The sequence below is a fragment of the Periplaneta americana genome, chromosome 10 (genome assembly GCF_040183065.1).
Source record: "Periplaneta americana isolate PAMFEO1 chromosome 10, P.americana_PAMFEO1_priV1, whole genome shotgun sequence".
Lineage (NCBI taxonomy): Eukaryota > Metazoa > Arthropoda > Insecta > Blattodea > Blattidae > Periplaneta > Periplaneta americana.
The window spans coordinates 1,329,451-1,344,783 of record NC_091126.1 but is presented as its reverse complement, the minus strand read 5'-3'; the positions used below and the strand labels follow the sequence as shown (position 1 = coordinate 1,344,783).

The 15,333-nt window shown below is 34.9% G+C and overlaps 1 protein-coding gene across 4 annotated transcripts in view; it reads right to left on the bottom strand.

The window, feature by feature from the left end:
- The window catches only part of LOC138707373 (exportin-T-like), a 222,958-nt gene that overhangs the window by 181,693 nt on the left and 25,932 nt on the right, over window positions 1-15,333 (bottom strand). For all 4 annotated transcript variants that reach the window (XM_069836688.1, XM_069836689.1, XM_069836691.1 and 1 more), the window contains one exon: window positions 7,735-7,944. In XM_069836688.1, the coding sequence (XP_069692789.1) occupies window positions 7,735-7,944 (210 nt within the window). The remainder of the gene's footprint in view (window positions 1-7,734; window positions 7,945-15,333) is intronic.

Sequence of the window (15,333 nt, the reverse complement as noted above, 5' to 3'; positions counted from 1 at the left end):
AAATAATAACTGTTTATCACTGTGTTGTAGTTAGTAATATATTACACCAGTACTGATATAGATGTGGACATGTAATCTGATATGTTACAACATATATTACGAGAAACACAATTAAAAAAATAAACTTGAAAATATCACTGTGTGGAGAATAGTACAGTTATAATATCGATGTAATGTCACTGCATACAAATTAGCGTAGGAACTTAAAATATGACTGTTTCTCACACTTGCAACATATTTAATATAAAATACAGTATTATAGACACTGTTAATACACAATATACGTAGATATTAGAAGGAATTTAGATTCACGTAAAATAATAACTGTTTATCACTGAGTTGTAGTTAGTAATATAGTATACTGGTACTGATATAGTTGTAGACTGTAACCTGACTATAACATATTTAACGAGAAACACAATTAAAAAAATAAACTTGAAAATATCGCTGTGTGGTGAATATTACACTGTTATAACACTCAATTACTGTAGGAAATTGTGATTTCTCTCAAAGCAAGATTGTAAACGTAAATAGGTACAGTACTACTGAATTTCTTCTTTATAGCCTACTTGTAGGTTTCTATTTCTACAAGATGGTGTATATTTTGGCACTTTCATCCTTGGACCTATCTTCCTGCGGTTGCTTGGCTTCCTCGCTTATCTTCTGGTTAAGAATGTCTATTATCATGCGTTCCTTCTCTGTTTGAATTCTTGTCAGTTTTAACTGCTCCAACAATACAAGCCTGTGTAAATCATTAGTGCTGAGTATTTTTGTTTCCTCTGTTTCTGGTAAATTTAATTTAGGTTTTTTTGTGGGTGGCGGTCTGGTAAATGAAACCTCGCTGGGCATTGGTGACGATGACCTTGAATCTAGAGGTACAAGAGGATGATTTGTAGCGCCTGCAAACAGAGATGTGAAAAAAATGTAAGAATGAAATAAAACTTCATATTGATGTTAAATTATATTGCAATGCTATGTTTCAATAAAATATGTGATTAGCTGTTTCAGAATTCAAATTCTAATTGCTAGTCTATATTTAATTTCACTTAAACCAACAGACGTAAAATTGCAATAAAGTGGTTCCCTATTGCATAATTACTTTCAATTAGCCCTTTTCAATAAATACAACTTTCGCAACAGAATAACTGTAATTAAAATTACCTGGTAATTTTAAAGATGTAAACTCAGGTTTGATGAGGCAGAAGAAGAAGAAGAAGAAGAAGAAGAAGAAGAAGAAGAAGAAAAAATGGATGGACAAGGCTCCACACTTACAGCTCCTGAAAACAAATTAAAAAATATAAGTAGACTTACCGGCATGTAATTTTAATTTAAAATGTAATTTTGACTTTAAATACACATGCGTTTAATATATAGATTACAAAATAATTACATCAACGATTAAAAAAACATGGTAATAGATGGTATACATTTACCTGGAATTTTGCTGATTACAGGATTTGTGTCACCCTATAGCAGAGTGAATAGTTCTTTCTCCCAAGTATTCAAAATTATTGGCTTGTTTCCTGTTCTATTCTTGTCGGTTTTCTTCTTGAGCCTTGTTTTCATGTTATTAATTTTTTTTTAGTAGTTGCCTAGAATTTATTGGCGTGCCGAAATTTTCTTCGAATAATTTTATCATATCCTTAATTACTGCCTCCTTTTTCCTTTACATTTCCGGAACTTGTGATTTTTCTAATATTTCTGGATACTTTCCTAAAGTTGTCGCTAGAAATATCATTGTATTTTCAAGAGGGACAGAGCTACCGTCGTCTGAATCGGAAGACTCCATTTTAAACACACAGAATCCCTACCCAGTACTGATGGAAGTGACCATGGTTTATTAGCATCAGAATGAAAGTTGCTATGCTATCGAGAGGCTTACCATTGCAGCTTATCGTTTTCCTTTATGAAACCGAATGCTCGTTATCAGTTGACAAAGAGCGCGGACAAATACACAGTAGTGAAACACTTAACGCCAAACAATATACATGACACACTCAGGAGCACATGCTCCTGTCTTAGAAGCAAAAGGTCAAAGGATAAGGTAAAGGTTATTCTTACAATTCGAAGCATATGCTTATACTTCAACCTTTTGCTTCGAAGCACATCCTTGTACTTCAACCTCTTGCTTCGAAGGAAATCCTTCAATTTTATTCTTATGGGCCAATAATTTCATCATTAAGCTTGGTTGACAACAGTGGCGTATACTGGTTAAAGGGTTTGGGCTACCGCTGACCCTATTATTACACAAAATATATCTAACAATTACTTTAATTTTAATTACTATGGTAAAACTAATAATACAAAATTATTATATTATGTTATATTATAAACTTTTTCTTTTGTAATTTCCTTGGGCTACCACCGGTAGCCCGCAAAATACGCCCCTGGTTGACAAATTCTTGCTGTCTACAGTGCTAAGAAGACAATGACCCATCACTACTGCCTGAGATTTCTGTGGGTTCAGTCTCAATCCAAATTTATAAGCCCACATCGAAATAAAGTTCAAGTCCTCACTAAGTCTTTTTATTGTGTCAGTCATTTCGTCAGACCAGGATGAAAATGGTTGTATATTTGTAAATCATCAGCATACATTTGATGTCTACAATATTTTACAGTTTTAGTTAACCCAGATATGCGTGAAATATTTTTTTGCAATTTTTGTGTATTTTACAAATCACATTTAATGCAGTATATAATTGAAGTACATGTATGGTATGGAAACATTCTAGTTGTAAAGGACAATAGACAAATGAGCATACATTTTGAGGAAAAATTGTATAGTATGCTTACATGAAAGCAGACAATGTCATTGTTGTAATTTACGATTATTATTATTATTATTATTATTATTATTATCAGTATCATTATTAACAAATTATTACGTTGTTATTTTATTATTGTTTCTTTATTATTATTACTAATATTATTCTGAAGAGCAATGCGAGTGAAAAATTGTTCTGGGGCCTGGTATCAATCCTGGGACCTCTGGCTGAATGTACCAGTGCTCTACTGACTTAACTACCCAGGAACTCCACCCAACACCATCTCAATTTTTCCCTTTATATCCACACACCTTGAATGGGCTGACGAGACGTCAGAAACCCACATCAAGTGCACACAAACACTGTGTGACTTTAAATTGTGGTTTTCTGTTAAAGTACCTACAGTAACATATATATTATGGAAATCTAGCTTTCAGGTAAAGCTCCCTATGAAAATTATTCAAGTCTGCTTCACAGGGAGCTAGATTTGCTAGAGAATAGTTGATACTAATAGCAATTGGGAAATAAAGTAGTATTATTTCCTAGATACACCGCTTAGCACACTGTAATATGTAGAAACCTTAAGGTCACTGGAAGCGGTGAAGACGTTCCAAGTTTCCACTACTTCACTCACGTCAATTTTTCGTGTTCTCTCATACTCGATACTTAAAATACTGAGTCCACTCAATCGCGCTTGTGATATGGTGCTATGTAATTATGTTTTTATTAGTTTTAATTTTGAAAAGGTTCGCTCAGCTGATGCAACATTTACAGGTAGAGAGAGATATAAAATGAAAGCAGTACTAACATCTGTTATACTTAACGCTAAAGCGTAATTTTCGATTAGCAAGAGGTGTGCCAATTCAAGAACAGACGATTTGTCTTTTATCTCATTTTTTAATGCACTTTCGAAGCACTGTAATGAAATGAGAAATCTTCTGTTAAGTCTTCAACATATTGTATTGAAAAAATGTTGTGCTTTACTATGCAATTTGGATGATCGTCCACCTCTGCTTCAGGATGTGGACGTAAAGCCAGCAGCCAGCTGGTCGATCATGGTCCTTCATGGGCTGTCATGCCTTGGATTATTATTATTATTATTATTATTATTATTATTATTATTATTATTATTTTACTATGCAATTCGTCTTTTGCAATAATCAGAAACTGTGGGATTAGTACACTGAACAGATGATTTAAAAATTTCATAGAATTGAACCCAATTTTGATTTGATTAACAATGATATTTAATGTCATGTGAAACACATTTACTTGAAAATATTTTTCAGGATCTGACATTCATCTTGAGTCAGTTCATCAAAATGCCTCTTAGTTTTGCGGAATCTCTCGTTTTCAAATTTGGCGTCAACTCCCTATTGTTTTGCTGGACAACAATGATTCCCGGAAATTATTTCTGTAGTAATTTAGCAAATTCGCAGTGGTTTGAAGTAACACTGAAGCTCGGGAAAGATCACGGTCGTTAGATTGCAGTCATTTTGATACCACATTAACAGCTTCAAGTATTTTGGAATGCAGGACAACTTGAAAAACAAATTCAAATTTTTCCATTTGGTTTTTAAGAGCACGGGCCTCATTAGTCATTGGTATTTTTTGATTATAACACTATTGCAGTTAGTGCCTTCGTAACATCTCAATAACCATGCTTTACAAATTTTATTGAATCAAATCTTGATGACCAACGATAGGACAAAGCTTTTTTAAAGAGTAATCACCATAACCTTGGCCACAGCATATTATATTGTATTAATAAAATCCATACATAAAAATCGAAATAATTTTGAACTGTATTCTCATAGTTATGAAACAAAAGGTATGAATTCTTTAAGATTGTTTGAACCAAAATGCAACACTGCTACAGTATTTAATCATAGTAGTAATTTAGGCCCAAGAATATATAACAAATATATATTTAAATATCCTAATCTTGTCAATTCTAATAGTTCTAGTATAAAATTTAAAAAGTTGTGTATGGATCTTATAAATAATGAAAAATTGTAAATTTGAATTTATATATTCTTATTGTGTAGTAGTCATAAGACAAAGTGTATTATATACTTCTTTATTTAACTTCAGGAATCTGCCCCTGAGCACGAGTTCTACTCTTTCAGGGATGAGCTAAAGTTTCATCTGTTTATATTATATGTTACAATTATTAGCAAAATAAATAAAACAATAAAGACTATAAGGTTTTCCAAAAGAATCTTAAACTATATGAACATATCTGAAAATTTGAATTAAATGATCCTTTCTGCTCACATCTTGTGTAGTATCCACAATTACAGAAAAAAAATTGAATTCATTAAAAGCACAGTACGAATATCCCCATACGTTTTGAAATTGTCCCTCTTTTTCAAATTTGCAAATTTTAGTGGATTTTCCTAAAGGAAATGCTATCTATGTTTGAAAATTATGCTACAGGCGAAATTTCATCTGAAATACAGACATATCGCTATAATGCTGCCTACAAATGCCACTAAAGACATAACAGACGAGGATTCAGGGGACAAACGTCATGTAACACCTACTTATCTGGTTCACAGCTTGCAGCAGGAGCAGAAATATCTCAGCATAGCCTTTTTAAAGAGGAAGGGGACTAGGAACGGGGTGACAAATTTGTTGCGCGTGGAGAGCAGACACAAAGTCATAGCAATGCTTTGCGAATACAGCAAGATCTGAATAATTTCAAAGGAAAAATTGTTCCGGTTCCGGGTATCGATCCAGGACCTTTGGCTTAGCACACCAATGCTCTGCTGATAAAGCTACCCAGGAACTACACCAGACACCATCTCAACTTTTTCTTCCACACACCTCAAGTGGGCTGACAAGATGCCAGAAACCCAACTTTGAGTGCACACAAACTCTGTGTGACTTGAATTGTGGTTTTCTACAGTGACATAAATATCATGCAAATCTGGCTATACGTTAAGAGGAAACCACAATTCAAGTCACGCACACAAAGTTGGGTTTCTGGATTCTTGTCAGCCCACTTGAAGTGTATGGGTATAAAGGGAAAAGTTGAGACTGTGTTGGGTGTAGTTCCTGGGTAGCTCAGTCGGCAGAGCATTGGTGCACTAAGTCAAAGGTCCCGGGTTCAATACCCAGCCCTGAAACAATTTTTCCCTTGAAATTATTCAAGTTTCAAGTCTGCTTCATAGGGACCTATACCTGAAAGCCAGATTTGCACAGCAAGATCTGTTTACAAGTGGAAGACTGGTGTAATGAATGGACATAAGTTTCTATTGGTTTTCATTCAGCATTTTTGGAAGAGGTCCTATTTTCTATCTAAATTGTCATAGTCACAACAATGTAGATTTGAGAAAATGAACTCAAACCTATCTCTCGACATTGCCACAGCAATTGCTTCATTATACGTATCATCACTTCTTTCCCACTATAACTTCCTCCTCGAAACTTCAACACTCTTTTCTCCTATAACGTCATTTTTACGTATCATTAGCAATACAGTACTACTCAATGATGACAGCATTCTACAGTTAAAATGAATGTAGCCAAGTCTGCTTCACAGGGAGCTAGATGAGAGGAACAATATTAAGGCTCTAAAGAAAAGAGCGGACCAGGAAAATGACTCAAATGGGAAGAGAATCCCCAAAAATTCTCATAAAATAGCAATAAATAGGAACAGGAAGGAAGAGGGGAAAATGAAAGTAATGACGACTCAGATGGACGTTCTCAAACCTCAGAGGAAACACCAGAAGAAAGATTTAAGAAAAGATTGTTTGATGTTATAGTTGACAATATGTGTTAGCTAGCTTCCAGTTCTCTGGCGATTTTCAACATATGTGAGACTTTTGAAGCAATTCTGAAGATAAATATCCTTACAGAGCACCGAAAGACTATACTAGAACATTTAATTTCTAAATATGCTGAAAACATGAATGAAAAATAATTGATCAATGAGATTAAAATGTTCACATATCTGTTTTCCAAGCTATCTTTTCAAATGTGACCAAATATCTGAAAGCAAGGGCTTTCCACTAGTTATACTGAATGGAAATCTGCAAACTTAATTTGCAAGCAGTTTTTCCTGAACTTTGCATTGCCTTCACCTTGTCATGACGAGTAAAGCAAAATGTAAAATGCAGACTTAAACAGAAGAAATTAAAGAGAAAGGCTACCTCAGAAAATACGTTTTACAGCACAAAAAAGGACAAACGGATGGTGCAGGAGAATTTTAATGAGCATATGTTTTATAAAAATTAATTTTGTTACAATTCCATTTTCTCTAATTCGTTTTTCTTGATTCAATACCAAGCTTTTTTATACCGGTACTAAATATCAATCAATCTCAAAGGAAGTTTTACAGCAATTATTCATGAGGCAGGTGCATGTTTCTATGCATTTATTCCTTTATTTTATTCATTATTTGCATTAATTATTATAGAGAAAATATAAGTTTTATATTTAAAAAACTTATTAAAAGCATGTAGGCTAGGTTTAATAAAATAATTTGCCAAATTAATGCACAAAACTGTTACAAATAAGTCTCCTTAATGTAACTAAAAAATTAGAACCTTAGAAGCTGATTTTTTCCAGTGAAAAGTTGGGTTAAAAGAATTCAAAACAATAAAAAAATAAAATAAAAATAAAAACCAAACAAGTCTTCGAAATGAAACTTTAAGGTTTGATAGTTCTTTGCCTAATAAACATGATGTCAAAACTGATTTCAGTACACACAATAGACAAAAAGTTGAATTTTGTAGTGGACTATCCCCTTAACTTCTGCTGTCACGGCACTGGCAAGGAAACTTTAACTTTTTTATGAAGAGCACATATACGGTACTTATATATGCCATGTGTTATGTTCAATAAGTAAAACCGAAGGAAACAAAATATTTATCAATGACACTGTCTTGCTAAATGTGTAATGAATTTCAGAATTTCAGATATAATTATTTTATTCCTATATATATATATATTCAAATATTACCTGAAGCTGTATCCAGCAGCTGAGGAAGTCTCTTACTCGTTGTTGTTCTGCAAGATTCTCATTATTGTAGTGATTCCTAATATAATTCTCTACCACTTGGAAGCAAAAGAATCGAAGCTGATTGTCTTGAGTTCTACTATTGGTGAGAGTGCTCATGCAGAATTGCCATCCTACCTCAGAATTCTTCAGTTGTTCCAGGTATGCAAGTGCCTAAACAATTAAACAGAAAGTTATAACTTGAATAAAGTCGCCAATTACTCGTACTACAGTGCAAAACAAGTCATCGAATAATCTGTAGCATACATCTAAAGCAGTAGTCGGCAAAGATGACGTCATATGAAATGCAGCCTGCAAAACAAAGCAATGGGGACAGTAGAAGGAGGGAGGTATAAGAGAAGTCGCGAATACCCTCATTACTGCAAGTTTCGGGTGCACAGAAACAAAGAGTGAACATACCCAAACTAAGGAAAAGTTCAATTAAGTTTATGTCCTTTTTCATTTTTGTAGGATTTTATTTATTTTTTCCTTTTATTTTAGACACAATTTAAACATTAAGCTGAATGTGTCATTTAACTAATTAAAATTAGAACTCAAGCTGCATGTAGCAAATTTTAACTGAGCAACGAGATGTTAGTCTATCATCTGTGAAATTCTTTTTGATTTTACAACTGATCCTATCATGTTTATTGAACAACGCGCAAATTTGAATGAACAAGTGATGGCTAAGGAGAGGGAGAGAGATCATGACCTAGCCCTCCACCTTGCTTGTGTGGGAGCCAAGAAATGCCAACCACTGTTCTAAGGAATATATCAAATGAATAATTTTTCTAGGTCAATTTGATATGAAAAACAAGTTAATCAGTTGCTGATAATCAATGCTTTGAATATGATACTGTTGTTGAAGAGAACAATATTTCGTACAACATAAGTTCAATAGTGATCTGTTTTAGAAAGGGGACATCATCAGAGGATGAGTTAGATGGTACTACAAATCCATTTCCTGGTTTTACACCATGTGATTTCCACATGTAGGGAATTTAAAGAACAGTATGTACAAGATCAATTCTCAAAATTTAAGAGAAAATAAAGGCAACATTGGTATGCCATACGCCAAGTCCCCTTCAAAAAACTTTGGTTGATTAGACTTACACGTGAAGGAATTTGTTTAGTTTGTTTGTGTCTATTTATAGGTCAAGTGTAAAGAATAATCTATAACGAAGATATATTTAAGAAGTAAATTAGGTGCAACTTAGTCATGTGAACTAGGCACTACCTGAAAGATAAATTCACGCTACAGAAGAGCGGTCATTTTTTGTGTCTAAGACTGTACATTAGAATACTTTAAAGAGGTGTCACTTATACTTAGATTCCAGCACGTTTTCTGAAATGGCTGAATATTCTTAATATGGGTGAGTACTATTTTAATATATTTACAAAATTCAACTTGAGCTGCATTTAATTACCATATGTTATGATGAGGGGGCGGGTGTTGATGACCTAAAAATCTACTTAAAATGATGATTAATGGAAAAATGATATAAAATTAAAATAAAATGACATTTAAATATTATTCACCATACTCGCAATACAACTTCTTAAAATTAGTCACCTTGTTTCAATGACTGCCTTGAAAATCTCGGAGAGAGGAGGCAGCTTCCTGGAATTTGGCTAAGATAAAGGAAAAGAACATGCAACAAAATGAAGGTTTTAAGGGAAAACTATAGATTTTAACGAGGGTTTACAACGTGTTTCAATCAGGGGTGGTCCATGTTAGTGCCTTCATTCTCCATCTCCTCCTCCTTCCACGCTTCACTTTTGTTACCATATCTTCCAGATGATGGAATGCGAATGACAAAACAAATTGTGGGCGTGCATTCTTGCAATCTTTGTGTTAAAAATACTGTCTACTACAGTAGACATCCCTTCCGATCCACGTTGAGGACACAAAGTCCTGTCCAGGACATGGTGAAAGTTCCCCCCTTTCAACATAAATTCTAAAGACACCCTCGTACCGACAAAAGAACAGTAGCAGTCAAAGTTCTCACTTAAACTAAGCTGCTGTCAAACATTTTATATTACTTCCGTTGTGTGAAGTGAAGCCTTCAGTGGAATGAGGGATGGGCTTTAGAGTCTGTTCCAACTATAAAACTCAAACTTCACAACTGTTATTCACTTATTCAGTAAGTAATTACTAGTGACCTATTTGGTTAGAAAATGATTTAACGGACCTATCGGTAACAAAGAAAGTAAAATGTATTCCAAATGATATAAAAGTTTTCAAAGTATTAAAAATTACCAAAAAATTCAGAAGATATAAAAATGATCTATTACTTCAAAAACTTCAAAAAATGCAAAAAATATAATATAAGAAATTACTTTTTTACGTTGATATTAGCATAGAAAGGATTTCTATATTAATAGGCATCGTCCTAATGTGAAAAACAAGATGTTGATTTTTCATCAACATCCACCCCCTAATCATGCATGACAAATGTTTCACGGATGGAGTGATGGTCATTTCCATTATGTAATCCACTTGGGACATGCTGCATAGCTAAGAAATGGTAACATGGCTCTGATCGAAGTTCAGGCTGATATGTACATCTATTATCAGGTAGTACATCTCACTAGACGATGTGTGTCTGTGGAGAAACAATTGTTTGTATGCATCTGAAGTCTGTTAATGCAATATCTAGCTAATCAGCGATGTATGCAATGGAGGGGTAAAGGAACTAGCCACCCTACCTCATTATTTCCTGGTCTAGTTTCCTTATAAGTGGTGCTTTATTGGTATCACATGTGAGGTTCAGGCCTGTCTTTAGACAGTTGACTAAACAACAACTATCATCTTCAATTGTTTCAGGTCGAACAGGAGACAGGACAGACATGGTACTGTGATGTCATCTGTCTGGAGGAGCTACTCAAATCATGTAGTGCGGCTCACTTGAATAGATGGCACCTTGATGAGTTGTGGAATTTTGGTGTCATGATCTTCAAATCAATTGATGCAGTAGGGCATGCGGACAGATGCCTTCAATCTGAGGAGGCAACAGAGAGGTAGAGGGATATTCCTGTGTATGCACAGACTCTGTCAGAACTGGATTCTGCAGCTGAATAAGTAAAATGACACCAAGCACTGAATCACGTTCACACAGGAATGTGGTCTTAAGGACTACAACAATCATCCCAATATAAGTTGGTGTTAGCCTCCTCTGAAAAAAAATTGTTTGTCTGCATTATAAATGCTTGCAATCACATTAAAGAATGTCAGAACCAGCTCAAATTTGCAACATAGCATCAGGCTACCTGGGCTGCAAAATGTATTGAAGTTGACGGTGAAATTTTTGAACGGACAATTAAACACAACATACAAGTAGCAATCTCTTGCACCCTTCTTGTTCCTATGGTTTAGATTGGTTTTCTCCAAAACCCCTGAGAACAAGACGTGTTTATATAATGGTTTTCCTTTTAGAATCACTTCTGAAAGAATGGCCCTTTGCTCCTAAATCATCCTGTATGTACAGTTAAGATGTTTGATTACACTGATTTTGAAGATAGCACTACAAGAAGTGAAAATCTAAGATTTCACATTCTTCTCTCAAGAACTTTCGGAGTTTTATATTTTTAATGCACAAAGCAACTTTCAGAAAAATGAATAGACCTAATTAAAAGATACGTTAAATGGCTGAAGTCACCTCAATGTCACCTGGATATATATTTAAAGACTGAAAAAAATGAAATGAAATAGGGTCAGGAGGGGTAAAAGTGAGACAAAACGTGAAATTAACCGGATTATAAAACAAAAGTTAAAATTACAGTAAATTGTAAACATGACGATTAATTTCATGTTGCATGTCATTATTTTTAAGTAGTTTTACTCCAGTAGAAATATTTCTTCCATAAAGGAATTAAAAATTTTTCCATTTCTCTAATCAAATGAAAACAAAGTGCAACAGTACAAGATTAATTCAAATTTTTGTCTCCACAATTAAGCAAGATATATACAGATCATTCCACGTTATTTCCGTAATGCTTGCAATTTCTCTTCACATATTATTTTGTTTTGAAGTTCGTCAACAGAGTGAGGGTTATCCCTATTACATACATACATACATTACAATGCCCATGGGCAGGTCTTTCACTGCAAACCCAGCATTCTCCAATCTTTTCTATTTTCTGCCTTCCTCTTAGTCTACGCATATGATCCACATATCTCAATGTCATCATCTGATATCTTCTTTTCCCCCGAACTCTTCTCCCATTCACCATTTCTTCCAGTGCAACCTTCAGTAGGTAGTTTCTTCTTAGCCAGTGACCCAACCAATTCTTTTTCTCTCTTCTGATCTTTTTCAGCATCATTCTTTCTTCACCCACTCTTTCCAACACAACTTCATTTCTTATTCTGTCTGTCCACTTCAAATGTTCCATTCTTCTCCATATCCACATTTCAAATGCTTCTATTATTCGTTTCTCTTCACTTTATCGTAATGTCCATGTTTCTGCCCCATACAATGCCACACTCCACACTAAGCACTTCACTAGTCTCTTCCTTAGTTCTTTCTCCAGAGGTTCGCAGATGATGCTCCTTTTTTTTATTAAAAGCTTCCTTTGCCATTGCTATCCTCCTTTTGACTTCCTGGCTGCAGCTCATCTTACTACTTATAGTACATCTCAAGTACTAGAAGCTGTTCACTTGCTCTACTGCCTCATTTAGAATTAGCAAGTTTACTCTCTTTATTTTTCTTGCAACAACCATGGTCTTCGTCTTGTTTGCCTTTATCTTCATTCCATACTCCTCATAGCTGTCATTTAGCTCCAGTAGCATATCCTTTAGTATCATCTCCTCTTCTGCTAACAACGCCACATCATCAGCAAATCTTATGCATTTCCCATTATACTTTATTTTTTTGAGCTTTTTTTGTTGTGTCAACAACAATTTCACCAAAATATGCCAGAAATGTGTGAATGCAGACAGACAACTTCTGTAACAGAGGTTAGTAATTGTTATATAATTATGTACACATTATTCTTAATCAAAGTTACATGAGCTTATGGAAAGAAAATAAGGCAGCATACGCCAGCCATGTATGCATGTCTGAGAAGTGTGTTCACGGCCAGGAGCTGAGCTGAATGCTCTGCATATACGAGGGCGAATCTAAAAGCTTTTACCTCTATTTTGTTTCAGCCAAAATATTAGTGTGATTGAGTAACCAAGATATACATTCGATGCAACAGGGTATGCTTGGACTGGTATATATCATAATATATCATAATATTTGTATAATTTAAAATTATATATTACTAAATGTATAACAACTTATAATGCAATATAAATATCGAATAGATACTTTAATATAATGTACCTGAGAAACATTTTCTTTAAGTTGTATTAATTTATGTTCGTATCATATCATATATATATATATATATATATATCATATATCATATCATCATATCATATCATATCTTATATTATATTATATATTATGTATTAACAGGATGACAATAATGCACTTAGTGAATTGGCTATGAGAATTAGCTACAAAATTTGCTACGAAATTGCAAGGGAATTGAAAACATTCAACAAAGGTGAATTCATCAAGCGATGTTTAATTATATTGGCAGATGAACTCTGTCCACAGCAAGTAGGGGAAGTGGAAGCCATACGCCTGTCTCGTAGAACCATGGTGAAGAGATTGCAGTATGTGCGTATGGGTTATGTAAATAAGCCTAATAATTTGTGTGTGTGCATAGAGCGAAGTTTATTTCATTAACTTAATAAGAGTGTTATAAATTCTGTAATGTACAATGGATTGATGTAATATCCTTATAAACTAGCCTATTATGTACTGACAGACTGAATGACTAGAACAACCGTGGCTCTTGTTATATTAATGCAGAGAAGGTAGCTGTAATGCGAGTCAGCCACTGCATGAGCATTCTGCTCTGGCTTGGAATTGAAGTGCCTTGCAGAGCGAGAGCAGCTCTTGCCGACTAAATGGAGCCACTCTCATGCCCGGCCCTGCTCTAGAGGATGTTGCTTTCAAGATCTTCACCAAAATCATCACACAAAGACTCTTAGAACTTGCAGGAAATATAATCCCAGAAGAGCAATTGGTTTCTGGAAAGGAAGATCAACGCTTCAAGCTGTCACAAAATTATTACACGTAATTGAGGAAGCTCTACGTCATCACAAGGAGAAAGATACGTAGTTTTCATAGACTATAAAAAGGCCTTCGATCTGCTAGATAGACAGATACTAGTTACAAAGCCGGAGACCAAGTTTGGTCGGAATTATCTCACTAACATAATAAGGAATATGTTCGAGTATAATGTGGTGAACATAAGCGACAACCTAAGGACATCAAGGTCCATCACGCAAACAAATGGTGTGTTGCAGGGAGATCCCATCAGCCACAGCGGACGTGATAGAAGCAGTTCGCGGAGGTGGACAGACGGACATATACGTGTATGCGGACGACATGGCCATAACAGCAAAAGTGGAGGATCTGCAATCATGCTTCGATAGATTGAATGACTGGGCAAATAACAACGGACTGCATATAAACACATAAAAGACTAAGGTTATGATATTTCCCAGAGGAGGTCGGATAACGAGGAATGATATAATCCAGCATAACGAAGAGCCACTAACTCGTTCGGATACCTCAGAGTGACCTTCCAAACATGAGGAACCTGTTTTACTATGCATGTAAAGGAGGGGTCAGGGCAATAAGCAACATAAAGCACCTAAAATTACTGTTGTTGGAAACAGCAATGAAGCTATTCAGGGCGAAGATAATCCCAGTACTGATGTACGGGGTTCAAATTATCTGGCAGTACTGTGTTAAAGACACCTTCCTGAAAAGAGCTCTGGAAACATCAAAATATGCACTGTCGAGGCTGATATATATACTTTCAAGGGAAACCTTCCTGATAGAAGACCTCAGAATGGACTACTTGCTGCCATCTACCAGCGGCTATGAGCAGCTTCTAACGGAAAGAGAAGAGAAAAGATGCCAGATTCTGGACGAGTTCTACAGCACCGGGGCCATGATAGAAACTGGATGGGACCAAACCAACCATTACGGCATGTGGTGACAAGACTATCAATCCATGGCTACCACCACAGACTGTGCATTAGATCAGGCTTCCATACTGCTGACGGAGATTGCGTGTGCAAAATTATGTGGTGAACTATGTCGGCAATATCACATACTAACGTGTAAGAGGGCAGAGAAATCAATAACTGACATAGGAAAAAGTGATATTTATTAGTAACTCTAACAATGCACACTCGTGCGCATTTCTCTCTTATTATTATATGTATGTTTATTATCATGGCTTAAAAAAATAGGGGCAAAGACTTTTCGATTTGTCCTCGTATAAGAGTTAAAAAATAAGACAGAGCAGCCTTCTTTACATATACTATGCCATATTAAGTTAAATTTTCACCAAAAAGTACCTTTTTTTACGAAACAGGAAAATAAAAACCTATTAGATAATTTGGGCACTGTTGTGTAAATAAGAGTTAAACAGAAAACATAATAAAAGTGATCAAAAAATACTGGAGGTGTACTGCTTCTGTTGTAACACGAC